The sequence below is a fragment of the Sapajus apella genome, unplaced genomic scaffold, assembly GCF_009761245.1.
Source record: "Sapajus apella isolate SASKATOON/1434 unplaced genomic scaffold, GSC_monkey_1.0 scaffold144, whole genome shotgun sequence".
NCBI lineage: Eukaryota > Metazoa > Chordata > Mammalia > Primates > Cebidae > Sapajus > Sapajus apella.
In genome coordinates, this window is record NW_022437084.1 from 1697430 (window position 1) to 1725071 (window position 27642).

General features: G+C 56.1%; 2 protein-coding genes and 1 long non-coding RNA gene across 8 annotated transcripts in view; 2 read left to right on the forward strand and 1 right to left on the reverse strand.

The window, feature by feature from the left end:
- Positions 1 to 7489: 7489 nt before the first annotated feature.
- CLEC11A (C-type lectin domain containing 11A) lies at positions 7490 to 9980 on the reverse strand. 2 transcript variants are annotated; one of them, XM_032264565.1, is made up of 4 exons: positions 9533 to 9980; positions 9120 to 9303; positions 8613 to 8804; positions 7490 to 8187 (listed from the first exon to the last, which is right to left on the reverse strand). In XM_032264565.1, the coding sequence occupies exons 1-4, from the start codon at positions 9677 to 9679 to the stop codon at positions 7742 to 7744; spliced, it is 969 nt and encodes a 322-aa protein (XP_032120456.1). In that variant the 5' UTR covers positions 9680 to 9980; the 3' UTR covers positions 7490 to 7741. The 2 variants fall into 2 exon arrangements, with proteins under 2 accessions (XP_032120456.1, XP_032120455.1); XM_032264564.1 differs by having other exon boundaries at positions 9120 to 9622.
- Positions 7871 to 11142, forward strand: LOC116540811. The gene is made up of 2 exons (XR_004264594.1): positions 7871 to 7960; positions 9989 to 11142. It is a non-coding gene; the product is annotated as an uncharacterized LOC116540811 (long non-coding RNA).
- Positions 11143 to 13413: 2271 nt separating this feature from the next.
- Positions 13414 to 27642, forward strand: part of SHANK1 (SH3 and multiple ankyrin repeat domains 1) — a 58441-nt gene continuing 44212 nt past the window's right edge. For 2 of the 5 annotated variants that reach the window (XR_004264592.1, XM_032264556.1), the window contains exons 1-8: positions 13428 to 13815; positions 16255 to 16552; positions 16754 to 16957; positions 17509 to 17580; positions 18935 to 19043; positions 19350 to 19501; positions 21176 to 21343; positions 21825 to 21941. Coding sequence is in view for 4 of the 5 variants with exons in the window: in XM_032264556.1 (XP_032120447.1) it covers positions 16298 to 16552; positions 16754 to 16957; positions 17509 to 17580; positions 18935 to 19043; positions 19350 to 19501; positions 21176 to 21343; positions 21825 to 21941 (1077 nt within the window). In the remaining variant the exon portion in view is untranslated. Of the gene's footprint in view, positions 13816 to 16254; positions 16553 to 16753; positions 16958 to 17508; positions 17581 to 18934; positions 19044 to 19349; positions 19502 to 21175; positions 21344 to 21824; positions 21942 to 27642 lie in introns of all 5 variants that reach the window. The other 3 variants (XM_032264553.1, XM_032264555.1, XM_032264554.1) reach the window with 2 other exon arrangements.

Here is a 27642-nt window from a genome sequence, read left to right on the forward strand (position 1 = left end):
ATAGTCCCAGCTACTTGGAAAGCTGAGGCAGGAAATTGGCTTGAACCTGGGAGGCAGAGTGGAGGTTGCAGTGAGCCAAGATTGTACCACTTCACTCTGGCCTGGGCAACAGTGCGAGACTCTGTCTCAAAAAAAAAAAAAGAAAAGGAAAGAAAAAGCAAGTTGCATACAGTAAGATATATGGTTGTGGGCTTGAAATGCAGCCTCCAAAGAGGCAATGAAGGTTAAATGGGGCCATTAAGATGGGCCCTAATCCAATGGGACTTCATCCTTATGGGAGGAGCAAATATGGCCACACAGGAGTCATCCGGGATGTGCACAGAGAGAGGACCACGTGAAGACACAGCAAGAAGGCGGCTGTCTGCAAGCCAAGGAAGGAGGCCTCAGAAGAAAGCAACCGTGCTGACATCTGGATCTCAGACTTCCAGCTCCAGAACTGGGAGAAAATCAATTCTGCTGTTTCAGCCCCCACCAGCCTGTGCTACTTTATAAGGGTAGTTTGAGCAAATGAATGCAGGTATGATTACTACAAAGCCCAAAAAACAAGCAAAACTAAATAGGACGTTGTTTCGGGAAACATACACACAAGTTAAATAACAGTGAAAATCAAGCAGCAGTGAAATTATTCAGGATGGTGGATGGGAGAAAGCGTTTAACAGTAACATCCTATTCTTTTTCTTTTTCCTTCCCCCCACGCCTCAACCTCCTGGGCTCAAGGAATCCTCCCACCTCATCCTCTCAAGTAGCTGGGACTTCAGACTTGTGCCACCACGCCAGGCTAATTTTTATACACTTTGTAGAGACGAGGTCCCACTATGTTGCCGAGGCTGGTCTCAAACTCCTGGGTTCAAGTGATCTTCCCGCCTCAGTTTCCCACAGTGCTGGGACGACAGGTGTGAGTCACCACACAGGCCAGGAGCATCTTCTGTTGTTCATAATCAGCCCACATCTGCTGAATCATCAATGGGTGTGAAATCACCGGGGAAGTTTTGATGAAAGGCAGATACCTACCTGTCTTAAAGTACCTGCCCCTGGACTGCTTATTAGCTGCAAAGGAGTATTATACAGCTGAGGAATTGGACATCAGCTTGCTGGGTGATCAAAGCTCACTTCACTAATGAGGGACAGTAGGACACTGTGTCCAGAGGGGTACCTTCAAAGCTGTGCACACCTAACCTCATTATTCTGCTGGGGAATGTCTAACCTGAATCTAATCATCATGAGGAAACATTAGAGCAACTCAAAATGCAGAACTTCTTTTTTTTTTTTTTGAGATGGAGTCTTACTCTGTCCCCAGGCTGCAGTGCAGTGGCGCCATCTCAGCTCACTGCAACCTCCCAGGTTCAAGCAATTACTCTGTCTCAGTCTCCCCAGTAGCTGGGACTACAGGCACCCGCCACCATCCCCAGCTAATTTTTTGTATTTTATTAGAGACAAGGTTTCACCGTGCTGGCCAGGATGGTCTCAATCTCCTGACCTCGTGATCTACCTGCCTCAGCCTCCCAAAGTGCTGGGATTACAGGCGTGAGCCATCGCACCTGGCCAAAATGTGGAACTTCTATTTTTAAAAGGGCAAGGAGCTGTTCTTCCAAAATGTCAATATCATAAATATGTTCCAGATTCATGGAGGCTAAAGAGACATGACAACTGGCCGGGTGCAGTGGCTCATGCCTGTAATCCCAGCACTTTGGGAGGCCAAGGCAGGTGAATCACTTGAGGTCAGGAGTTCAAGACCAGCCTGGCCAACACGGTGCAACCTCATCTCTATTAAAAGTACAAAAATTAGCTGGGCATGGTGGCAGGTGCCTGTAATCCCAGCTACTTGAGAGGCTGAGACAGGAGAATTGCTTGAACCTGGGAGGTGAAGGTTGCAGCGAACTGAGATCGTCTCACTGCACTCCAGCCTGTGCAACGGAACAAGACTCCATCTCAAAAAAAAAAAAAAAGAAAGAAAAAGAAGAGACAACTAATGCAATGCCTGACCCCAGATGGGATCCTGAACTGTGGGGAAGTGCGGTGAAGGACGTCATTGGGTAAACTGACATCATTTTGAATATCGCTAGTGGATTAGATAAAAGTACGCGTAAACGTTACATTTACAGAAGCTGATTGCTGTGGTTATGGAAGGTAATGTTTCTATTCTGAGGAAATGCACACTGAAGAATGTAGTTACACACATGATATGTGTAACTAACCCTTAAATGCTTTCGAAAATATACAGGTAAGGCCCAGCAGGGTGACTAATGCCTATAATCCCAGCACTTTAGGAGGCCGAGGCAGGCGGGAGGATTCCTTGAGCCCACAAGTTTCAGACCAGCCTGGGAGAGACCTAGTCTCTTCAAATAACAATAATAAAATTGGCTGAGTGTGGTGGTGCATGTCTTTGGTCCCAGCTACTTGGGAGGCTGCCTGGGGGGAATTGCTGAAGCCCAGGCAGTTAGTCGGCAGTGAGCTGTGATTGCACCACTGCACTCCATACTCTGGGGGCTGAGGCAGAATTGTTTGAACCTGGGAAACAGAGGTTGCGCCACAGTACTCCAGCCTGAGTGACAGAGCAAAACTCCGTCTAAAAAAGAGAAAAAAGAAAGGTTGGGGGAGAGAGAGAAAGAGAAAGAAAAAGAAAGGTAGGAAAAGAAAAGAAAAATTACATATATATGAGCTAAAACTAGCTAATACCGTAAAAATCTGGCCTGCCCATCATCTATAGATCCAGATGAAACCAACTGCAACATTAGCAGCACACATTTCACCCAGGGGCGAGCTGCAGTGGTGAAAAAGTGTCCTAGCAGCCCCCTTTGTGAATGACTACTGCTGTCTTACTCTTTGAGAAACTTTGTTCTCTGAAATCCCAGACTATTGGAAACTTGGCTGTTTGAAAGTCTATCTGTAAGAATGAAACAGCCTAATCTTTGTTGCCTGGAAGATCTCCGTCACTTTGACAAAGATAAGAAGCCTCAATTTCCAGCCCTGGTGCAGAGCTTTAAATAAAGAGTTTCTGGGCACAGCATGCCACATTTATATTAACACTGTAGTTTCCAGGGAAACAAGACCTTAGGTCCACTTTGCAGTTCAAATCTGATTTATTTATTTATTTTTTTGAGACAGAGTGTCATTCTGTCACGCAGATTGGAATACAGTGGTACAATCATATAGTTCACTGCAACCTCAAACTCCTGGGCTCAAGTCATCCCCTAACACCACACCCAGATAATTCTCCCCTCTTCTCTCCTCCTCTCCCCTCCCCTCCTCCTTCTCTCCCTCCCTGTCTTCCTCCCTCCCTCCCTCCCTTTCTCCTTTTCCTTCCTTCCTCCCTCCCTCCCTCCCTTCCTTTCTTCCTTCCTTCCTTCCTTCCATGGAGACTGTGTTCCACTGTTACCCAGGTTGGTCTTGCACTCCTGGGCTCACGTGATCCTCTTGTTTTGGCCTCCCAAAGTGTTGGGATTACAGACATGAGCTACTGCACTTGGCCCAGGCTTGATTCTGACTCACTTATACAGATTCCTACCTTGTTCTAAACCTATCTAAACATTGCTTCACTTAAATTTCACCCAAATTTCTGTCTTCCTCCAAATCCTATAACTTGATTGCAGCTTCTCCTTTGGGGAGTGATCGCCATCATTTCAAAGGGTCAATAGACCTGACTTTGTCTTGCTTGTCCCTGATGACTGGGCTAGGATGGGTGGGTGGATGAATAGATGGAATGATGAAGCCAAAGCAATGGCACAAACTGTTAATAAATAAATCTGAGTATTTGTGCTACAGTGTTTATATATGTGCAGGTTATCTATAAGTTTAAAATTATTTCCAAATTAAAAATTTTTGTTTGTTTTTTGAGACGCAGTCTTGCTCTGTCACCCAGGCTGAAGTGCAGTGGCACATCTGAAACCTCCGTCTCCCAGGTTCAAGTGATTCTTCTCCCTCAGCCTCCCGAGTAGCTGGGACTACAGGCGCCTGCCATCGCGCCGTCTATTTTTTGTATTTTTAGTAGAGCCGGGTTTTCACCTATTGGCCAGGCTGGTCTCTAATCCCTGACCTTGTGATCCACCCACCTTGGCCTCCCAGAGTGCTGGATTACAGGCGTGAGCCCCCGCGCCTGGCCTTTGTGTTGTTTTTGTAAGGTGCACGCCTGTAGTCCCAGCTACTCAGGAAGTTGAGGTGGGAGGATTGGTTTAGCGTAGGAGGTTAAGGCTGCAATGAGCTACGATTGTGCCCTCCAGCCTGGGTGGCAGAGTGAGACTCCGTTTCTAAATAAATAAATAATAAAAAAAGAAAAAAGAAGAAGAAAATAAATAAATAGAAAACAAAGAAACTAAGTTGGTTTGGACCAGCGTTTAGCCACAAAGAAATTTTATATTGAATTTTATGTTGTGATTCGGTATACTGACGTTCAGATTTTGAAAAGCTTATCATTTTCTACGATACTAATATTTCATATGAATGTATTTCACTTTTCAAAAAATGGTTATGATGTACCCAAGGAAATGCGCCTGTTTTGAAAAACTCTCTCGTCTGAGAGATCCAAGTGCAAGTTGAATGCTAAGACTTCACTGCTTGGGGTTTTCCTACCTTTGGGCGCGTGACCGGACTACATTTCCCAAAGTACCGCGGGGCGAGGCCTGGGAGGAGAGGAGGGGTCTGAGCTCTGATTGGGGGCTGCGGAGCTCCAACTTCACTGCTAAGGCGTGGCCCTCAGGCTTGCTGGGAAATGGAGGGGAACCCCACGTGGGAGGCGGGGGCGGGGCTTGCGAGGTGACCCGTTGGAGTCACCCAGTTACTGCAGAAAAACGTGGTTCTGGGAAGGCGGTAACGGGCGTGCTGCTTGGCCTCCTGGGTTTTGTCGTCCTGCAAGCCCTTGTGGCCTCTGGTTCTTCCTCCTTTGCTGAATCATCCCAGGCCTCCTGCCCTTCCTCTACTACTTCCCTGGGATCCCTTAATGGATCCATCCCAATCAGCTGCCGAGGCCTCCCCTAGTCCATGACTCTGGCCTTGCAAGCTACAGGTGCTCTGCAGAAATTCAGAGAGAGGACATTGGCAAACTCTGGCCCGTGGGAAGTCTGGTGGGGCTTCCTGGAGGAGAGGGTAGGTTTCCCACGCCGATTAGTCAGGAATCAGCACCGAATGCCACTTATAGGCTGCTGTTCCGATGTATAAACAGTCCTTGCAGGTATGCCACTCCCCACCTCGGACCTCTCTCTCTGCATGCCCATAGCTGTCCCTGTGCTTGGTATGGTAGCTCCAGGCACTGCCAGAGAGACAGACATTGTCAGACCAGACGGTGGCACCTAAAGTGATGTGGAAAGCCCCGGACCCTATGGAAAACTAGAGGAGGTGCCTCACCCAGCCTGGAGAAGGCCAGGGAGGAAAAGCAGCAGAGATCCGACTCATCTCAGGGTCCCCAGCATGACGCCACACAAGCACCTTCATTCAAAGGGCTCTCATGTGCCAGGCGATGCTGAGGACACGGAGATAGTCATGTCCTGTCCTTCCCCCCTCCACACACACACTTGGAGCGTCCCTCAGCCTGGCTGGTCAGGGCTGGGTCAAGAGAGGAACAAGAGGTTTGTGGATACCAAAGGGGGTCCTTAACCCCGCGTAGAGTGGGGGGAAAGTCTGGTTGTTTGGGATGATGTGTTATCCAATTCTTGGCAGTGGGTGTTTACCCTGCAGAGAAAGGAGGATGGAAATCTTTGCATATACAAGAGCACAGTGTCAGGAAAGAGCACACAGAGGTGAAGTGAGGTTGACTTGCCCTGAGGAAGATCAGATTGGGAATTGCAGACTCCTCTTTATCTGGTACTATTCTAGATCAATATTGTTTTTATCTCCACAGTACAGATGGGGACATTGAGAAGCAGCAAGGTTATGTCTCACTCAGGTTTTCCCAGGAGATAAGTGGCTGAGATAGGATTGGAACCTGGGCCATCTGGCTCCAGAATCCGGGCAGGTAACCATGGTGCACCACGCCCACATACTTTCCAGAATGGAAGCTCTGCAAGGGCGGGGACCTCTCTGGGAAATAATAGGTACTCATCGTTGTCTGCCTAATCTGACCTCTGGTTGGCTTTAAGATGTCAGGTTGTCTGTCCCTCCCCAGGGAAACTGAAGTTCAGAGTGGGGAGAATTTCTGATTGAAGGCTGACTCCAGGCCACACCCCCACTCTCCTATTCTGTATTCCTCTGGGGCTGTAGGACTGAGAAATAACACCTGAAGGGAGAAGGGTGGGTGATCTCCCCTCTATCCAAGCTGACAGTGATGGCTTGCTCTTCCCATATGTGGATCCAATGGTGTCTCTTTAGGCAGTGGTGCCATGGCTGAAGGAGGAGACAGTGGTAAGGACAGACAGGGTCACATCCCCATTCCGGGGCTCCCTGATGTCAGAGTCATGCCCACGATGCCAATATTGGGGGAGGTACTAGGGTGATTTCTAAAGACCCTCTTCTCCAAACAGAGCTGTCCACTATGCTGAGGCCCAGGCTGGCTGATTCCTGAGTGTCTTCACTGCCCCCAAGGAGTAAAGATATGAAAAATGGTGAGGGAGGGCCGGGCAAGGTGGCTCACACCTGTATTCCCAGTACTTTGGGAGGCCCAGATGGGCAGATTGCTTGAGCTCAGGAGTTCAAGGCCGGCCTGGGGAACATGGCAAAACCCGCCCTCTACAAACAATACAAAAATTAGCCAGGTGTGGTGGAATGCACCTGTAGTCCCAGCTACTTGGTGGGCTAAGGTGGGAGGACTGCTTGAGCCCAGGAGGTTGAGGCTGCAGTGAGTCATGATTGTACCACTGCACTCCAGCTTGGCTGACAGAGCAAGACCCTGTCTCAAAAAAAAAAAAAAAAAAAAAAAGGAAGGAAGGCAGCGTGTGTGGCTCAAGTTCACTGTCCTGGCCCCACCTGAACATCCCAAGAGCCATACAAAGTAGGAGGGATTGTGTCCATGTTCAGATGAGGAAACTGAGGCTCACAGAGGGGAAGAGCTGGGCTCCTGCCAGTGAGGAAAAATTAGAAGTCTAAGCTTCAGAGTTGGGTGGGTCCTTAAGTCCATGTTTCAATATATCATCTCAACAAGTCCGTGAAATGATATCAGGGGAAACAAACTGGCGGCACACCACTTAAACAAATTAAAGGGGCTCTTTCCTGCAGGACTTGTCAGAGCCTTTAGCTCCTTCATGTTTCCCAAATCTCTTTGAAAAGGACCAAAGCCACAGCCTGGGACGGTTGGCAGGCCCTGTGTCCCAAAGGCCAAGAGAGAGGGCACGATGGAGGCCAAGGTGTCTACAGCGTTTACACGCATGCACTCCGGGCATCTGTGCAAAGGAGCAGATGACCGTGTGTACATATGCACCTGTGTTTCTCCCTCACTCTGACATCTTAAATGACATCTGTGAAAAGCAGGCATCCAAAGGCCAGGACAGGCGCCCAAAGACCAGGGTCTGGCCCTTCCCGTCTTCCCCTGCAGGAGATAAAAGTCCAAGAGTGCCTTCACTGCCCCTCAAGTCAGATTCCACAAGGATTTATTGGCACCGGACCTAGCCTGCTGCCAGCCCCTTCAAGGAAAGGCACTGACACGGAGGGGTCCCAGCACCGCAAGAGCCCTCCCAGGAGGGCCCAGCCCGGGGGACAGGGGGTGGGGGGACACTGCCATCCGTGGACAGGGAGTGAAGGGCGATCTCGGAGGAGGGTGGGCACCGCACAGGCGAAGGCCTGGTGGTGGGATGGGCGGAGAGGCAGGTAACCAGACCCGCTAGAAGGGGAACTCGCAGACGTAGTAGAGGCGCCGCTGGCAGTCGTGGTCCCACCAGGAGCCGTCGTCAGAGGCCTGCGCTACGCAGTTCTCCAGCGTGCCGCCGTTGGGCTGGTCCGGGCTGAGCGGGTGCGGCGTGGCGCTGGGCCGGGCGCCGGGCTCGGGGCGGGGTGCGCGGTGCCATGCGAAGAAGGACACGCGCTGCCCGTTTTCGAAGAGGTAGAGGCCCTCGGCGCGCCGATCGTGCACGCCCAGCCATACGGGCCAGTTGTAGGGGGCGAGCGCCGCGCGCAGGTAGCGGGTGAGCGCCTCCATCTGCTGGCGGTCCGCGGGTTGCGCCAGGCTCCCTCCCCGCGCCGTGCACCGCGCCTGCGCCGCCGCCTGCGCTTCGAAGTCGCGCGAGAGTAGGAAGCACTTGTGGCCCAAGCGCAGCCCCTTCAGGCAGCCTGTGGACCCGCCGGGTCGAGAAGGAGGCGGGGTCATGCATTTGGAAGCGGGAAGGGGGCGGGGCCAAAGCACCGGGGGTGGTGGGAGGCGGGGTCAGGACCTCGTGGGGTGGGATGGGAGGAGGCGTGCCCAGAACCGCGGAAGCCCAGAGGCGGAGAGTCCGGTCCGCCAGGGGCGGGGCCAGACGGTGGGGGCGGGACTGTAGGGGGCGTGGCGCTGCCCCAGTCAGGTCCGCGCGGCTCCGGGGTGCCAGCTCTGCTCCCCGCATTCAGCCTCCCAGCTCTCTAACCTCCCTGTCCCCCAGCACACCCCAGTTCTCCTGAACCCACTCTCCTGCCGCGGGCACCAAGGACCACTTTCCCACCAGTCGCATACCTGGCCCAGATAGTCTTATGTTTTTCCACCCCGCGCGCCGCGGACTCACCCTCCAAGCGGCCGTGCTCGCGCTCGGCGCGACCCTGCGCCTCCTGCAGGGCTTGCAGGGCATCGCGGGTGTCGCCCGCCGCGTTCCGCAGCTGCCGCAGCCCCTGGGTCAGCTCGACCACGCGGGTGTCCAACGCGTGCAGACGGACGTGCAGCTGGTGCAGGCCTGCGTCCAGGCCGGCCAGGCGGCCCACTGCGGACACACAGGGATCGTGCTGGAGGGGGAGCCTGGGGATGCAGCAGGGAGCCTGAGGACCTGGAGAACTGGCACCTAGGGCTCCTGAGGGAGGGGCGGGGGTGGAGTGGGACGGGATTCCTGGAAGGTAGGATCGAGTGGCCCAGGCTCTTAGGAGGCATGGCCGTGGACCTGGGGCTTCTAGGGGTGTGGGGGCTCTGGGCTGGGCAATGGACAGCTGAAAGGCCACCGGGCAGTGAACCGACCTTTCATTTTTGCGGAAGTGATAGCGGAGGCCTGGGTGTTTGGGGGTAGGGGCTTCTGGTTACTCACGGATGTAAGTGACGGTGTCCTCAGGGGTGGGAGAGGGGCTAGGACTGGAGGATAGGGTTGGCGTTGCTTCCTCCTCTTCCTCTCCCTGGTCCTCCTCCATCTCCCAGTCCTCTTTGCCCTCAACAGTTCCGGGAGGATTCTCATCCCCCCTCCCAGCAGGCAGTCCCAGGGCCTCCTGCAGATGCTGGGGCAGGGGAGGAGTGGTGAGCCCCAGCCTGCCACCAAGATGCCCCACACACCCTTTTCCAACTCTTAACTCATTCTCTGCCTCCTGAGTCCTGTCTCTGAGCCCATCACCCCCTCCTCTGAGACTATCCCGATCGCTCCTCCTTGTCCATTTCCCTAACCTTGCAATAACGCCCTCCCAAGCCCACAGTTTGCCACCCATAGCTCCCTGACACTACAGAGCTCACCTTCAGCATCAGGGCCTCCCTCTCCCGCTCCTCCTCCTGGGCACCTCCCCAGACTCCCTCCCACTCCCTCTCGGCTCCCCGAGCCCCATGGCCAAAGCTCAAGAGCTGGGGGACCACCAAAGCCCCCAAAAGCCAGGCTGCCTGCATTAGGCTGCACTCTTGGCACCCAAGGTTCCAGATGTCTGGATGTCTGGGGTGGGGGTGGGGGTCTCTGAGAACTGCTGCCCTGTGTGCAGATCACTAGCCCCCAGGTTCCCAACTCTCCCAGCTTCTTTCTTCCTGTTCCTCTCCTCGTCTCTGTCTGTCCGTTGGTCTCTTCTGCTCCTCTGTGTGTGTCTCTCCCCGCCCCTCTTGGCTCCCTCGAGGCCCTGCCTCTGTGGCCGGAAACCTCCAACGTTCCAAAGCCTGGATCCCGCCTTGGGTCTCCTCACACACACCCCTCTTTCCACTTTCCAGAGCTCGCTTCCGCCCTGCTCCTTCCTTCTGCCGTGGCCCAAAGCTCAGATAATCAGGAAGAGGACGGAGCTGACTTTTCAAGGAATCTTGGAGAACCCAGGCCCCGGCCTCAGCCCAGGAAACCGCTTAGAACCAACTGGGCAGTGGTGGGATGCTGGGACCGAGCACTGCTCCCTGCTCCTCTGCCTGGTCATTCCTGAAGAGGGAGCAGACCTCAGGGTCTCACTGAGGTTGTTATTACCCTGGAGCCACCATTGCTCACACAGCCGATGGAGGAGGCTCCAGGGCCTCTCCTGGCCCCTAGATTGCCCATCCCACCCTCGAAGCCCTTGTCTGGAGATGTAAGTGAGTGTGTGTGGGGTCGGGGTGACACATGTGAAAAGCATGCATGTGACTGTGTGCACAGCCCTGGAAGATGGGGCTTGGAGATTAAGTGACCACTTTACTAGAAGCCTCCTGCAGGCTGGGCCCTGGGCTGGGTGATGCTGGGGGCTCCAGCTGCTCACAGGCCAGCAGCCAGATAGTTCCCAGGGTGAGGGGGCTGGAGGTGGGAGGGGGCAGGGAGTCTGGAGGAGCAGTCAGGGAAGGTTGCTCCGGGAGGTGAAATCGACAGATGCTGGGTTGTGTGCTCAAGGAGCCCGGAGCATTCCGAGAGCCACCTCATCCCAGCCTGGACCACTGCAGTCTCCCTGCCCTCCCCCTTCTTCCTCCTGAGCCCCTCCAATCCCGGCTGCTTGCCGCAGCCAAAGCAATCCTTCCAAACCATAAATCAGATCACATCACTCCCCACTCCCCTGCTCCCCCACCTTCCCATCATAAGCAGGAGGGAAGCCAAGCCCGGGCCTCAGTCCTCAGCACAGCCTGCCATGCTGGGGGCTGGGAAGGAAGAACCTTCTGCACCTCTGCAGCCTCATCACCCACACTCCCCTCGCCCACCCCCAGGTTCCAGCTTCCCTGGCCTCTTGGCTCCTACCCAAATACTAAGCTCATTACAACCTCAGAGCCTCTGCGCTAGCCCTTTCCTCCTTCTGGAAGATTCTTTCCCCAGCTCCTTCTCATCATCGAGATCTCAGCTACAAGAAGCCTTCCCCAACCACCTTATCTGTCCCACAATTTACTTTATTAAAATGCCCCATTTCATCTTTTTGGTATAATCAAGACTGGCACGATCTGTTTGTTTGTTTACATCTGTCCCCTGCCAAAGAAGGCAGGGGTTTTTATGCACAGCTGGATTCCCTAGCACAAGGCCTACAGAGCACATAGTAGGTGCTCAATCAACCTGTTGAGTGTGTGAGTGTGTAGCTGTTCCTGGTGGGGTCAAAGGCCTGGAGGCTTCACCTTTTTGGTTTGGTGGCACCCAAGTTCCCAGGGTGGTGGTGGCAGCGTGGGTGGAGGTGATGAGGGCAATGGGAGAGGGGCTTGGAGGTGAGGAGGCACGGCACCATGCCATGCCCCTCTATGCCAGGCCCATGAGTCACGCAGGGCTTTTCCAGCACAGGCCTGGCTGGTGGTGCCAACAAACATGGAGCACAGCAGCCAGGGATCACTGGCCTGCTCTTCAAAGGAGGAGACCGAGGCTCTGAAGCAGCATGGCCTGCTGGAGGTCACCAGTGTGGCGGCAGCTAGCCAAGGTTTCTGGTTCCAAGAGCAGGGCATCTGCCCTCGGCTGCCGGGAGCCCCAGGAGGGGCCTTGGAAAACAATGACTCCAGCCTTCCGTTTTCCAAGAAAGCCTGGTGCATCGAGGACACTGTGACCTTGGGCAGGCTGCTCCCTACCTCAGAGCCTGGGCCTCTCAGGTGCCCACCGGGGACCTGGGCCCCTCACCAGGAGCTACAGAGCTCAGGAAATAATGCATATGTGGGGAAAGGCCTTGTAAACAGTGCAGGGGTGCACAGCCTATCTGGCTGCTGGAGCCAACACAGGCAGCTGTTCTCTCCCTGGGCTCAGCTGCTCACCACCTGGGCTAGTAGGCGTGCATCAAGATAGAGGCCTCCCCAGGCTGGGCAGGCACCTCCTCCATCTCATACTGGGGTACCCCAGAGAGCCTGCAGCTGGAGGGGAACCCAGAGGCTGCTTAGAACTGCCTCTTGCAGGCTCTGGAGGTGCTGTTGGAGCTGGAGAATGGGGAAGCCTGGGCTAAGAAGCCACTCACCACTCACTGCTGCCCTGTGGGATCTGCCTTTGTGGGTGCGTCCCAGGCATGAATTAGCTGTCTGCACACAGCTGGCTGCATATGCGTGCCTACACACACGCGTGCAAGCTCTGAAGAGATGGCTGGGTGTGTCTGTGTGTGAGGATCAAGGATATGCAACTGTGAGGGGATATGTCCAACAGTGCACAATAGCAATTGAATGAGGACTTTGGAGCCAACCTACCCGTTCCTGATCCTGTTACCACCTCCTTATAGCTGGATGACCTTGGGCAAGTTATTTAGCCTCTCTGTGCCTTGCTTCCCCCTCTGGAAAATGGGATGGTGAAAGTCTCTGAGCCTGGCACACAGAAAATGCTCCAGGAATGTCAGCAGTAACTATCCTGGAGGGGAAGGATGGCACGGTGTTAGGCATGTAAGCGGGTGAGTGCGAACCAGTGCAATGGACGGCACAGTGGGTGGGTGTGATGGGAAGGCGTGCGCACGTCTCTACAGTGCTGTAACTCCGTTTTGGTGTTGAGAGATCTGGGCATGCATACCCGGGTGAACGCCTGCGTGCGTGCGTGTGTGTGTGCGTGTGTGTGGTGGGCAAATGTGTGCATGTGCTTATGTGCTGTGTGTGTGCCCAGGCACAGGGGTGTGACACACAACTGCATGTAGCTGGGTGTGTTTGCAGCCTTGTACCCCAGGTGCACTGTGTCTGGGCTTGTATGCGCTGGAGAGCGCGTGCATGTGCGGATGTCTGCAGGTGCTGTTCAGCTGGTGACTATGCACCTGTGCCTTGGGGGAATGTGGTCTGGCCCAGGTATGTCCACGTGTGCCCAGCCCCAGTGCTTAGATGGAAAGGAAAGGGTGTGTGTGTGGTGGGGGGCGGGTGGAATAGGGTAGGAATCTATAACCTTCACACTTCAATTTGGGGGTATAGAGTCTGGCAACAAATATTTATTGTGCCCCACTGTGTGTAGGGGGGCCAAGAGCTCTCTGGGAGGGGGCAATCCTGAGGTGTGTGTGTGTGGCACCCTTAAGGGAGCAGGACCCCTTCTTTGGGGTATGGGAGCAAGCAGGGGTGGAGTCAGGATTTGGGGACTCGGAGGTGGAGAGGAGTGGTGGGGGAGGGCAAGGGTAGGGGGCGGAGCCGGCGTTGGTGAGGGGGATGGGCGAGGTTTGGGGGCGCGGGGAGGGGCGATGTCTCCTCCGCCGACTCCCGGAGGGAGGGGAGAGGGCGGAGGGAGGGGAGGGAGGGAGAGAGGGAGGGAGAGAGAAACAGGGTGAGGGAGAGACAGCGAGAGCGAGAGAGCGAGAAGGGTGGCAGAGGAGGCGCGGAGCGGGTGGCGGCGGCGGCGGCGGCCCTAGGAAGAGGAGGAGGAAGAGCAGGCGGAGACGCGGCGCCCGGAGCCGGCCGGACCGAGCCGGGGGCGGGCGAGGAGGGGCGCGGCGGCCGCGGCGGAAGGGGGGGGCGCTCTGCGGATGGCCAGGCCCGGCCCGCGGGGGGGGTGAGGTCCTCGGCCCTCCCGCCCTCCCCCCCGGCCCCCGCCCGCCCCCTCCCCGGGCCCGCTCGCCCTCCGGGGCGGTGGGGCATGGCCTGAGGGTCCCCCGTCTCCGGGGGGGTGGGGGGTGGGGGGAGGGGGGAGGGGCCGCGGGCGCCGCCGACCGGGACTCAGCAGCCCCGCCAGGCAGGTAAGGGGGTCGAGAACCTGGGGGTTGGGGGAGCTACGGGGCCGGGACCGCGGAAAGGGGCGGGGGCGCCCGGGATGTCCTTGGCCTGGCGCCGGGCTCCGGGCCTGGGTGTGCGGCTGGGGGTGCGGGTGAGGTGGGGAGCGTTGCCCTGGGCGACGCCAAATTGGGTTACGCCCCGTCCCCGGTGCCCCGTCCCAGATCACATCCTTGATGGCAGGCGCGCCCCCCATCCCCCGCCAGCAGAGCCCCTATCCCGAACCCGCCTTCCGGCTCTCAGGGGCCAAGGGCTCAGTCCCGGTACCCGCCTCCCCGCCCAGCCCGGCCACTCCCCCGCCTCATCCTGGCGCACCTGGGCCCCTTCGCCAGGTCACCCTGGTCCCCCTGCTCCTCCAGGGAGGGTCTAGGCCCTGGCCTCCTCCGCCCCCTTCGACCCCTCCAGCTCCCGCTTCTCCTTCCAGGCTCCTCCCTTCCCTTCCCACCTCCTGCCCCAGCTCCCCGCGTCCCTCCTGGTCTCCAGTCCCTACACCGCCAGCCGGCGCGCCCCCTCGACTCCCGCCCCCGACTCCTGCTCCCCGGCGCTCCCCGCCCCTCTCCCCGGCCCGGGATCTCCCCCACCAGTTTCCCAGCTTCGGCCGGGGCTCTCTCTCCCCGCCCCTCCCCTCCTCCCTCCGCCTCCATTCATTCTCCCGGGCCCCGCTCTCGGCCACGCCAGCCGCCCCCTGCTCCCCCGCAGCCTCCCAGGGCACCCCCTCTCTCCAGTCCTCCGCCCCCCCCCTCGCCGATTCCTCAGCCCGTCTTGGTACCAGCTGCGTGCCAGCTATTCTTAGCCGCGGAGCGTTTGATTCATGCCGCCCCGGCGGAGCGTGCCCGCTCCCTCCCGCGAGCCCTGAGGGGGAGGGGCCGGAGCCGGCCCGGGGGCTGGGGCAGCCTTGCGCGCTGGGGGCCCCGGCCAGCTTTTCTTTCCTCCCACTGGCCACCCCCTCCCAGCGGGGTTGAGGCTGGGGGTCAGCCAGGGTCAGCCGAGGGGGAGTGGCTGCGGGCCCCAGATCGCAAGGTGGACTGTGCGGCGGGGTGAGGAGGAGGAGGCCAGGGTCTCCGCAGGGACGAGGTGGGGCGGCGCGGCTGGGTACCTGGAGGGGGAGGGGCTTCGCAGCTCTGCCGCGCGTGGGGGAGGGGTCCGCCGGCCCTGGGTTAGAGGCTCGCTCGCCTACAGCTCCTGGAACTCTCCTTCCCCCCCACACATTTCGTCTTTCCGTCCCCAACCCCCCAGCCCATCCCCACTCCCCCAAAGTCAGCAGTACCCTCCACTGCTTCCCATCTCCATGGCAACGGTGCAGGAACCGGGCCTGGTGTGGGGGGGAGGGACCAGACCAGACATTCTGGTTTCCGGTGCTGGGGTGGGAGTTGGGGGAGAACAGGAGGGAGGCGGATCCCATTTGGAAGGGGCCCACCCTCATAAGGCCACCTCATGGGAGAATAGCAAGGATCCAGAAATGACCCCCCACCTCAGTCCCCCAGACCCCCCTCTCACTTCTTAACCTCCCTCCTAACACCCCAGTCCTCAGAGTGGAGCCCCTAGTACCCAGCAAAGCCAGCCTACCCACCCTGCAGTCCTAGAAAAGAGCTACAGGTCATCTACAGCCACCCATATCTACCGGGGCACCACACCACTGTCACCAGGACAGTGCTCCCCCGCCAACCTCCCCACCCACCAGCACACCTTCTCCAGATGCCCCAACCTCCAAAGGCCACTTCTTGTGGTTCCCTTGGGGACACCCCGATGCCAGATGCTCTGCCCGTGACACCCCATCTCAGTGCCCCTTGCTCCCCTGGGACAACCAATTCCCTAGCACTACTCTGCCACGCGTTGTCAGCCACACTTAAGTGAAGTCACCGGCTCCACCCGCTCCAGGCTCACCACGCCTCCATCTCCCCCTTACTACATCTCAGCCTCAGCTTCTCCCCAACCCCCGCCCACCCCCACTGCCCTGGGTGAGGGGCCAGGCTGGGGCCAGGATGGCAGGAGGGCAGGATGCCTGTCAGTTTGTCCACCTGTCTGTCCTTAGCTAATTTTAGCTGCATTTTCTGTGGCCTGACAAAGTGGGCCAGTAGCTCCCGTGGTGATTCTGCGGTTTCTGGGACACGGCCACGCTGGGTCACCAGCAAAGTGGGGCGCAGGGGGGGTGGGGGGCTGCAAGCAGGGCCAAGGGCAGAGAAGGAGACACATGCCAGAAGCATGTCAGGGATGGGGGTGTGTGCATGCCAGCGTGGGAGGAGGCAGCAAGGGAGGCCCTGCAGGCAGAGGGTATGCCCAGCCTCCTTCTGTCCATCTTGGGCAGTAGGGGGAGGCTGCCCTTGACCACTTGACCACTGAGTAGCGCCTGTGGGCTCCGGGGGGTCCCGATCTCCTAGTCTGATGCCCGCCCTTGGCCCTCGCAGCCGCCTGTGATGCTGCCGTCCCCCGTCGCCCCGTGGCCCCACGATGACCCACAGCCCCGCGACAAGCGAGGACGAGGAACGCCACAGTGCCAGCGAGTGTCCCGAGGGGGGCTCAGAGTCCGACAGCTCCCCAGACGGGCCAGGTCGAGGCCCCCGGGGGACCCGGGGCCTGGGCAGTGGGGCACCTGGTAGCCTGGCCTCTATTAGAGGCCTTCAGGGCCGCTCAATGTCAGTCCCAGACGACGCCCACTTCAGCATGATGGTCTTCAGGATTGGCATCCCGGACCTGCACCAGACAGTGAGTGCCTGCTCACTGGCTGGCAGCAGGGGGGGACCGGGGAGCTGGGGGTACAGGGCCCCAACTGACACGGGGAGGCCACTGGTGCTGGGTATCCCTGGAGGAATCACCCCGACACCCAGCTCCCGGCTCCCTTCCCAACCCACCTGAGGCTCCTCTGTGGCCCCTGACCACCCTATCCCCTGTCTCCTCCCCCACCAGAAATGCCTGCGCTTCAACCCTGATGCCACCATCTGGACGGCCAAGCAGCAGGTGCTCTGTGCCCTGAGTGAGAGCCTGCAGGATGTGCTCAACTATGGCCTGTTCCAGCCGGCCACCTCAGGCCGTGATGCCAACTTCCTGGAGGAGGAGAGGCTGCTGCGGGAGTACCCCCAGTCTTTCGAGAAGGGGGTCCCCTACCTGGAGGTGAAGCTTCCCCAACTCCTTCACTGACAAGAGAAGGCACGCCCTGAAATACATCTGTCCACCACCTACTTTTTAACACACTTGAAACCTTCACGAGGGGGCACCCAGTGCGCCAGTCCAGACCTTCTAAGCAGCGCAGGGAACTCAGAGAGGCCTGAGTTCAAATTACCATCTGTTCTACTTCTGACCAGCCAAGTGGCCTTGGGCAATTCACTTCCGTGCCCTGAGCTTCTCTTGGCCCATCAAATTGGGGGAGGATTCCCAATTACAGTAGGCACTTTAGAACATTCCCTGTGGGGTCCAGACTCCTCCTCCTTCAAGGCAGGGGTTGCAGCGCACCTATACCATGATACCCAGCACTCTCGGAAAAGCCACTGCCTCCCCTCTGCCCAATAAACCAAGGTTCCAGGGCTGTTTCCACTCCTACCCTTAGCTACCCCCCCACCGGGGAATTAGAGGGAGATCAGACCTTCCCCCTACTCCAAGCCTCCTCCCCAGGCCCCTGATTCCAAGTCTCTGTGTCTTTCCCACTACCCTACCCCTTACCTCAGTTCCGATACAAGACCCGAGTTTACAAACAGACCAACCTGGATGAGAAGCAGCTGGCCAAATTGCACACGAAGGTGAGAGAACCCTGCTGGCACCTGTCCCCTGTCGACCCACCGGAGCCCCCTGCCCAAGCACCTTCTCTCCCCCCCACCTCTTGCCAACAGACTCCACATTCCTCAAGCCCGCCATCCCTCTGGTAGTCCCCTCCACCCCTGACTTGGGGTGCTGTACCACATTTGAGACAACTCCAGATACCATTATCCCCATCACAGCCCCTTCTTACTTTCCTCTTTTGTCCCTCATCCCTCTGCCTGGGGTCGCATCATTCCCGCCTGGCCTCCTTTGAGTCCCCCTTCTCTTCCCCTGACTCTCCCCACATCCAGCCAAGGCCTCTTTGCTTCCCCGCCTTGGCCTAGGACCCTGACATTGAAGGTCCTTCTGCCTAGAGGCTGTCTCACAGACAGGCTGCAGTTCCCCCACCCTCACAGCCTGAACCTCTGCGAAATCCAAGCTTGACCCCCCTCTTTTCCAGCCATATCTATCCTGGTACCTTGCCCTCCAGTCCTCAGCCCCTGTCTCCCCTGTGTCTCTGATGGTGAGAGCTGGGAGGAAACCGGGGAAGTGCTTTGGTCAGAAATGAAGGATTCTTGATGCTTGAGAAGGAAAACCTCCCAGTCCCTCTTTGTCTGCCCTCTCCCGCCCACAGCATGCATTGAGCTCTTTCTTCCCCTAAATGTTCCATCCCTCCAGACTTGCACGTTGGGAGCCACTGGTCAGCCACACTGAGAGCTTTCAGTGTCGTTGGTCCCAACTAAGACGCACTGTGGGTGTGAAATACACGCTGGGTTTCAAAGACTTAATATCGAAAAAAGAAAAGTTAAATAATCTCATTAGTAATTTTCATCTCAATTGTCTGTTGAAACAATAACATTGTGGCTATGTCAGTTAAAGAACATATATCATTACAATGAATTTCAACACAGTTAACAGTTCACCCCCACCTTGCTTTCTTTTCTTTTTTTTGACAGGATCTTGCTCTGTCACCTGGGCTTGAGTGCAGTGGTGCAATCATGGCTCACTGCAGCCTCAACCTTTCAGGGTTCAAAGGACCCTTCCAGCTCAGCCTCCCGAGTAGCTGGGACTACAGGCGTGTGCACATCTGACTAGTTTTTTGCATTTTTTGTAGAGACTGGGAGGGGGGGTCTCGCTTTGTTGCTCAGGCTGGTCTCAAACTCCTGGGCCCAAGTGATCCGCCCGCCTCGGCCTCCCAAAGAGCTGGGTGCTTTCTCTGTAAAGGAGGCTGCTAGACACTTTTTAATGGTGTAAATGACTCCATGTGTATTTTCACTGGACGGCCTTGCTCAAGGACCCTGCTTCTCCTCCCTGCTCCTGACTATCCTGTCTTCTCTCTCTTTGCCTGTGGCTCAGACGGGTTTGAAGAAGTTCCTGGAGTATGTACAGCTCGGGACATCTGACAAGGTGGCGCGGCTGCTGGACAAGGGGCTGGACCCCAATTACCATGACTCGGATTCGGGAGGTAGGGAGAGGCACACAGCAGGACCTTGGGGCCAGGACAGGGCTGGGGAGCAGGGGTGCCATCTGCATTCAGATCCATTCCTGACTGATCCAAGTCCCTGTGGTTTCTCTAGGGACACCCCAGACTGCATGCTCTGCCTGTGACACCCCCATCTCTCCTTGTTTGGATGTCTCCCAAACATGCCATTGTCCTGACGGGGAGGCTGCAGGGCCAGAGGCTGTGGGGTGGAGAGCTCCAGAGCCTAGAAAATGGGCAGGGATGGAGGAGAGAACGGGCTCCGTGTGACCAGCTTTTCCTGCCCTTCAGAGACCCCCTTGACACTGGCAGCCCAGACCGAAGGCTCTGTAGAGGTGATTCGAACCCTGTGCCTGGGTGGGGCCCACATCGACTTCCGGGCCCGGGATGGCATGACAGCGCTGCATAAGGCCGCATGTGCCCGACACTGCCTGGCACTCACGGTGAGGCTATGGGGTACCCCGCCCCCCGTCCTGGGGCCCTCTCTCCTTTTCCCTTTGTTCTTTCTCAAACCTGGGTTCTTTGGTTCCTGTTAAAAATAGGGCCTCTCATGTCCCCAGTACAAAACCCCTTTCCATAGACTGACAGGCAGCTCCTGGTGTCACCCTTGTCAGGCCCCCTGGGTGCACCCACCTGGGCTACAGCTGACATTATGCATTCCCCAGGCACAGCCTCCTCCCCTAAACACCCCAAATGTCTCCATGCCCAGTGACCAAGCTCAATACCAAACCTGCCTCTGTCTCCCCAAGGTGTAAACCCTTCTGTTTCCTTAAAATATAAAGTGAGCTCCCTGCTATGCCTCCAGATAGAGCCCCTCCACATATACCCTGAAAAGAGCCCTCCAGCTACCTTTCCAAACCCAGCCCTGCACCAGCTCCGCTCCCTCCTCTCCCACATCCAAATACAGCCCCTTCCCCACGTACACAGCCTCAAATGCACTTTCCCAAATAGACAAACCCATACACCCACAAAATACATACACAGCGTCAGCTGCACAGTCTAATTTTAAAATACTCTTCTTCTCCCCCTGCCCCCGCCAGGACACTTGATTCCTCTTCATACACAGGTCAGGATGGGCTGCCCCCAAAAAACAGCCATTGAGAAGCACCCCAATGCACAGATGCTCCAGCTAAACAGCCCCTCCCTTCTCTCCCTCAAATTCTTTCCTGAAGAGCCCCTAATGCAGTCAGATGCCAGCCACAAGGATCTGCAGTATACCCCTAGAATTAGCAGACCCTCTTCATGTACCCCCCATTCCCACTCACCCCCAAATCCCCATCCTACTCATGCACACCCCTCCCAGTTCCCAGACCTATTCAAGCCAGTAGCCACTGGCCACCTGGGGCTGTTTAAATTTAAATTAATTAGAATGAAGTAAAATTAAAGTTTCAGTTCCTCACTAGCCACGTTCAAGTGCTCAGGGCCCACGCATGGCCACCATATAGGGCGGGGAGTTGTGCACCATCCCCATGACGGCGGAACGTTGTGCTGGACAGCTCTGCTACAGGCTGAACTCACACAAGGTTGCTGCCAACACTTTTTCCTGGTAATGCCCATTATCGCCAGCCTTCCACACCCAGAGCCGTCCTTCAAGTGGGGATAGGAAGCGGCCTCCAGCCCCAATGAGGCTGGCCTGATCCTTGCCCTTACCCAAGCTTATCTATCTGTCCCCTGGCTTCCTGCTGTGCCCCTTCTTTGAGATTCTGGAACTAATAACACCTCCCACTTGGCCAGGGACCCTCCTGCATCCAGACTCTGTCCTCTCATTTGTCCCCACAACCCACCTATAGTAGGTGGAATGGGTGGGTGCTGTGGTCCCTAGTGCCCTTCAATGGCTCATCCAAGGTTGCCTCCCAGGGGAAAGGCTGGGCAGGATGTCAGAGCGCCAGAGTCCTCTGGAAGCATCTACCAAGTCCCACATTGTTCACAGGGAATCAGAGTTGTCCAGGGAGGAAAAGGGCCGGGCTCAAGGTCGCGCAAGGGCATCATGGCGGAACTGAGACTGGCATTGGCCACTTGGTTCACCCAGGACTGCCAAGTCCCCCGGCCCTTCAGAATGAGCCGGTTAATGTGTGACAGTCATCTGTGTTTTTCTACTGGGCTCTCTCCGTTCCTAGGCACTCCTGGACCTTGGGGGTTCCCCCAACTACAAGGACCGCCGGGGGCTGACCCCCCTGTTCCACACGGCTATGGTGGGCGGTGACCCCCGATGCTGTGAGCTGCTCCTGTACAACAGGGCCCAGCTGGGCATAGCTGATGAGAACGGCTGGCAGGAGATTCACCAGGTGCTCCTGAAGGGCTGGGCCATGAAGGGCTGGGGTGGGGGACCAGGTCCCTAAGGCATCCAAGGGGCTGGGGCTGGGAACCAGATGCCAGGCTCCTCACAGAGCTTGGTGGTGAGGATAGCATGGTCCCCAAAGAGGAAAAGATGGGGGGGGTGAAGACATGAAGACCCTAAGGGAGCAGGGGCTGGGGAACCAGACGCCTTGATCCCTGAGAGGGATGGGCTGGCCTCTTGGCCCTCTTAAGGAGGTAGACCAGACACCTGGGGCTTGGAATGACTGGACATTTGGGTTGTAAAGCTGACAGCCCAGGCCCCTCAGCAGGAAGTGGGGCTAAAAGGTGATGGGGAGGTGGATGTGGTGAACGCTAGCGTCAGAAGGCCAGAACGCAGGTCACAGACAGACTCTTGGCCCAGAGGGAGAGCAGCCTGGGCGGAATCCAGCCTGGGTCTGATCCATGCCCCTCGCTCCCTGTCCTGCCCAGGCCTGCCAGCGGGGTCATTCTCAGCACCTGGAGCACCTGCTCTTCTACGGGGCTGAGCCTGGAGCCCAGAACGCCTCGGGGAACACGGCTCTGCACATCTGCGCCCTCTACAATAAGGTCTGCCTAGCAGCGGCCACCCCAGGCCCCTCACACCCCCCACAGCAGCCTCCCCCAGGGCCAAGCTCAGGCACTCTTGACTGCACTCTGCACCCTTCACTTCTTCACTATTTTCACCCTTTATCCAGTCATCCATTCATTCCTCCATCCATCCGTCCACCCATCCAGCAGATATTTACTGAGCTCCTTCTCTGTGTCAGGCCCAGAGCTGGGTGCTGGGGACAAAGTGTTGAGCTTGTGGCCTAGCAGAGGGCAGATGACATACATAATTTACTGCTGCAATCCAGAGTGCTCAGAGCAAAGTCACAGGGAATCCAGGTCCCTGTGGGAGCCCACATCTGGGACTGGGCTTGGGTGGAGGGGCTGTGGGTAGAGGTGGCTTCCTGGAAGAGGTGCCCCCAGTGTTAAGATTAGCAGGAGTAGAAAAGGGATAAAAGGGGTGTTCCAGGGCGGGGGGCATGGCCTGTCCAGAAAGCCAGCAGAAAAGGGGCTGTGGGTCCCCAGTTCCCATGTGTCTTCATTCAGCCAGTGATGTGTGCAGCTGCCACGTGTCAGCAGGGCAGGGCACAGGGGAAGGCCAGTGTGCAGCCCCTGCAGCCCCTGAAGGGCACGAGAGTGGGATAGGAGTTTTAGCAATTCAGGACCTTGTGGTTCCTCACAGCCTGGGTCCCTGAGCAGGGAGTGCTGAAAGGAGGCGGGGAGGACACCCCCACTTCCAGAGTCCCTGGGAGAGGAGAGGTACAGAGTAGGCAGGGGGTCTCATGAGAGCTGGTTGGCAAGAGCCGGGGCTTTCCATGTCATGACCTCTGGCACTTCGGCCACCCAAGCTGCAGGTGATCCTGGGCAGGTCCGCCCCGTGGGAAGCCTCAGTCTCCCCGCCTGTTTCTTGATGCTCCCTGCCCTTGAAGGGCTGCTGGGGGTTACTTAGAGGGACAGGCGCTGGCATGACAGAGCTTGTCTGTCAGCCCCCTTCCTCCAGGAAGCCTTCCAAAACAGCCCTCGGCCCCCTCTGCTCGGCAGAACTTGCAGTGCTGGGGATTTGGCGGGTGGCCACGTGCCGCCTCGTGGCAGCCAGCAGTATGCCTGGAGCCCAGGGAAGAGTCAGTGTTTGTCAAACCGAACCAACATGGTGCCGGCACTTCTCTCCCTGCGTGCTTCTGCCTCTCCTGCTCTGCGACACAGGCCTCGAAACCAATCCTCTGACTCCCAGGCCCTCGTGCTGCTGAGGGGGAAGAAGCCCCAGCCCCACAGGCAGATGGGGGTGGGGGGCAAACAAGTCCCTCCCCCTCTTCGAGGCGCCATCCTTCTTCCTGAAATGGGAATGAGGCCAGCTTTTATTGAAGAGGATGGGCCATCGTGTATATTAAGTGCTCATCCCTGGAAGGCAGCCATCAGAATAATAATTGTCATTGTTATCCTCACCAGTGTCAGTCAGGGTCCAGTCGAGAGACAGAAACTGTACCATTCGGATAAACAGATCAATTTTAGTTTAGAGAATTAGGCCAGACACGGTGGCTCATGCCTATAATCCCAACACTTTGGGAGGCTGAGGCGGGAGGATGGCTTGAGCCCAGGAATTCGAGACCAACCTGGGCAACATGGGAAAACCCGGCCTCTATGAAAAATACAAAAATTGGCCAGGCACGATGGCTCACGCCTGTAATCCCAGCACTTTGGGAGGCTGAGGTGGGTGGATCATGAGGTCAAGAGATTGAGACCATCCTGGTCAACATGGTGAAACCCTGTCTCCACTAAAAATACAAAAGTTAGCTGGGCATGGTGGCATGCACCTGTAGTCCCAGCTACTTGGGAGGCTGAGGCAGGAAAATCGCTTGAACTCAGTAGGTGGAGGTTGCAGTGAGCTGAGATCGCACCACTGCACTCTAGCCTGGGCAACAGAGCAAGACTCTGTCTAAAAAAAGGAAAATACAAAAATTAGCCAGGCACAATGGCATGCACCTGTAGTCCCAGCTACTAAGGAGGCTGAGTTGGAAAAATCACTTGAGCCTGGGAGGTGGAGGCTACAGTGAGCTATGGTCATGCCACTGCACTATAGCCTGGGTGACAGAGTGAAACCCTGACTCTGAAAAAAAAAAAAAAAAAAAAAAACAGACAGGAGGCAATTTTCTTAGTGGACTGATGAACAAATCATTTCCCCTCCTTGGTAGTTTCCTTTCTCAGCTGTGAAATGGGTCATTAATTAATATCTGCCATGCGAAAGGATCAATGGGTTAATAGTTTTGCTTGCCTTTGCCGTGGGCTTAACAAATCGATGCATAACACATGAGAACTTGTTTCCCCCATTTCCATGCCCACCCCCCCCCCCCCCCTCCTCCCAGGCTTTAAGCTTTCCAAGAGCCAGAGCTGAGTCTGACAGTTTTTCCTCAGCCCCTGCCATCTTGGCCTCCTGACATGCCTGTCTAGCCTTTAGTGGTGAAGGTCAGATCTGTGTCTAGGCTGTGAGCACCTCAAGGGGGAGAGTTGAGTCTGATTACTTGATCTGTTCCAGGGCCCCGGCATAGAGCAGGCACACATGCATCTTTGTCGAGTGAGTGAATGAATGAATGAAAGTGAGTGAATGAATGATGGGTTAGTCCTCTTGGATTTCCACCAAGACTGTGCATAGTGCCTGGCTCAGAACGTTCAACAGGTGTTTGCTTGTTTCAACAGACTGAATGGCTCAGTGAATGAATGAATGATTCGAACAAATGAATTTTGACTGACTCAACCCCACATCTTCCATCCTCATTCTTTCCATGCACATTTCTTGAGCACCTACTATGTGCCCAGCACCAGGCATTGGGGATGTGAGATGAGTCAGACGCAGCATCTGCCCTGGGGAGGGTGAGGGCGGGGTGGGGGGCTGGGAGTTCACAGTCTGGTGAGGAGGCAGACGAGTAGACAAATCAGACAAATCACAGCGACAGCATGAGATAAGTGCTAGGATGCCTTTAAATGCGAGGTTCTCTGGGCGCCCAGGGGAGGGAGCCATCGACTCTGACTTGCACACCTTCTCAGCTTCGTAAGAGTAAGATGAGGAGCAGGTGAGCTCAGGGGCCGTGCGCTGGTCCTGTGCCCCCAGGGTAGGGGGTGGGGGTGTGAAAACATGCAAAAATACACATGGCAGCAGTTAACAGTCTAGTTAGCCAGCACGGGCACACACAGACTCACATGCACACACACACACACACAGACACACCCAGAACACACACTGGGCGAACTCTGCTGCCTGATGTGTGACTTCGGCGGTCAGAGTCGTCCATTCACAGCATCAGAAAGCGAGGTACATAGGAGAATCACTTGAGCCCAGGAGATGGAGGTGGAGGCTGCAGTGAGCCAATACGGCGCCACTCCACTCCAGCCTGGAGACAGAGCGAGAGTGAGACTCTGTCTCAAAAAAAAAAAAAAAGGTCAGGTTGGAATCCTAACTCTTCCACTAACCGGCTGTGTGGCCTTGGGCATAGTGTCTGCCCTCTCTGAGCCTGTCCTGTAACGTCATGTGGAAGGGGTAAGATCAAGGAGGTGCTTGGGGAATGCTGGTTAAATTAGCATCAGGGGGCACTGAGGGACAGTTGAGCTGGAGGCCAGGTTGGGTTTGGCCAGGCAAAGACAAAAGGGAGAGGACATTCCTCCTACCGAACAGTTCTTGTGGGTCCAGCATGAATCCAGGTGGCTGGTGCCACAGGCAAAACGAATCCCCTGTGCAACTTATGATGTAGAAGAGAAGAGACACTCATGGGACAAATAACAGAAAATGGAATTTCAGGGAGATGATGTTACGAAGAAAATGAGCCAACATTGGCGTAGAGTGCCTGGCACACACACCAGTGTCACGTTAAAAAATAAAGCAAGGGGCCGGGCGCAGTGGCTCACGCCTGTGATCCCAGCACTTTGGGAGGCTGCTGAGTTTGGGAATTCGAGACCAGCCTGACCAACATGGTGAAACCCCATCGCTACTAAAAATACAAAAATTAGCCGGGCATAGTGGCAGGCTCCTGTAACCTCAGCTACTCGAGAGGCCGAGGCAGGAGAATCACTTGAACCCAGGAGGTGGAGGTTGCAGTGAGCCGAGATCACACCACTGTACTCCAGCCTGGGCAAACTCCATCTCAAAAATAAATAAATAAAGCAAGGAAGAGGACAAGGTTTTGTTTTTGTTTTGTTTTGTTTTTGAGAAGGAGTTCTGCTCTGTCCCAGGCTGGAGTGCAGTGGCACAGTCTCGGCTCACTGCAACCTCCGCCTTCCAGGTTCAAGTGATTTTCCTGCCTCAGCCTCCTGAGTAGCTGGGATTACGGAGGTGCGTCACCACGCCCGGCTAACTTTTGTATTTTTTTTCGTAGAGACAGGGTTTCACCATGTTGGCTGGGATGGTCTTGAACTCCTGACCTCAGGTGATCCACAAGGGTTTTTTTTAGACAGGGTGGCTAGAGAAGACCTCTCTGAAGAGGTGGCATATGTGCAAAAGCCTCAATGAAGTGAGGAAGCAGACTATGCTGAGATCTAGCAGAGAGGATTCCAGGCAGAGGTCTTTGCCGTGCAAAGGTCCTGGGGCACGAGTGTGCTGTCAGAGGAAGGAGGAGGCCAGCGTGGCTGGCACCTGGGAGCAAGGGTGGGTGGTAGAGGTTGAAGCTGAAGGGTCAGGGTGGGGAGTGGCAAGGCAGGCAGCTCAGGTTAGCTCAGCTAACACTAACCCTGCTAGGCCGTGGCATGGACTTTGTGCTTAGCCCAAAGAGTGATGAGGGCTGATGTGTGATTGACATTGGTGAGAAATTGATCTGAATGTAGAAGGCGTCCCTGTCCCCACTGGCCCAGTCCTGCCCCTGCCCTTTCCTCTGCAATGTATGTCCCCTTCCTTCTGGGTCTGGCAGAAAATGCAATTAAGATAGAAGGCTTTGGAGTCAGAGAGATCTAGATTTAAATCTGAGGTTGATGATCACCAGCTGCGTGACCTTGAGCTTTGTTTTTTGAGATAGAGTCTCACTTTGTTACCCAGACTAGAGTGCAGTGGCATGAACAAGGCTCTCTGTAGCCTCGACCTCTTGGGCTTAAGTGCTCCTCTCACCTCAGCCCCACAAGTAGCGGGGACTCCAAGCGCGTGCCAACACGCCAGGCTAATTTTTGTATTATTTGTAGAGACGGGGTTTCGCCATGTTGCCCAGGCTGGTCTTAAGCTCCTGGGCTCAAGCGATCCTCACGTCTCAGCCTCCTAAAGTGCTGGGATTACAGGAGTGAGCCTCTGTGCCGGCCCACCTTGAGTTCTTTTGAAAGCCTTAGTTTCCTCTGTAAAATAGAGACAATTTCCATCTCCAGGAATTGCTGGGCAATTCAGTGAGCTTTTGCCTCTAAAGTGCCAAGTGCCTGGCATGTAACATGATAAGCCTCCGGAAGGTCTAGACCTGTGGTTCTCAACCCGGGAGCTTCTGCCCCCCAAGGGACACTTGGCAGTGTTTAGAGACATTTTTTGGTTGTCCTGACTGGAGAGGGGAGTGCTACTGACATCTAGTGGTAGAAAGGGGGGGATGCTACTCAACATCCCGCAGTGCTCAGAACACCCCCCACAAACCAATGAATCACCAAGAATTAATTATCCCGCCCCATCGTCCAGAGGAACATAGCATGAGCCATATATCCTAAACGCCCTCAAATATCCTAGTGGCCACATTAAAAAGAAGGGGAAAATAATTAGGTGGCATTTATTTTA

What these genes read in the sequence shown, in the direction of transcription:
- CLEC11A (XM_032264564.1), bottom strand. Translation starts at nt 9,507, where the DNA reads ATGGGTGGCAAACTGTGGGCTTGGGAGGGCGTTATTGCAAGGTTAGGG. An exon ending in GGACACCGTCACTTACATCC is followed by an intron (nt 8,805 to 9,119) that starts GTGAGTAACCAG and finishes GTGTGTCCGCAG; the next exon opens with TGGGCCGCCTGGCCGGCCTG. An exon ending in CGAGCACGGCCGCTTGGAGG is followed by an intron (nt 8,188 to 8,612) that starts GTGAGTCCGCGG and finishes GCGGGTCCACAG; the next exon opens with GCTGCCTGAAGGGGCTGCGC.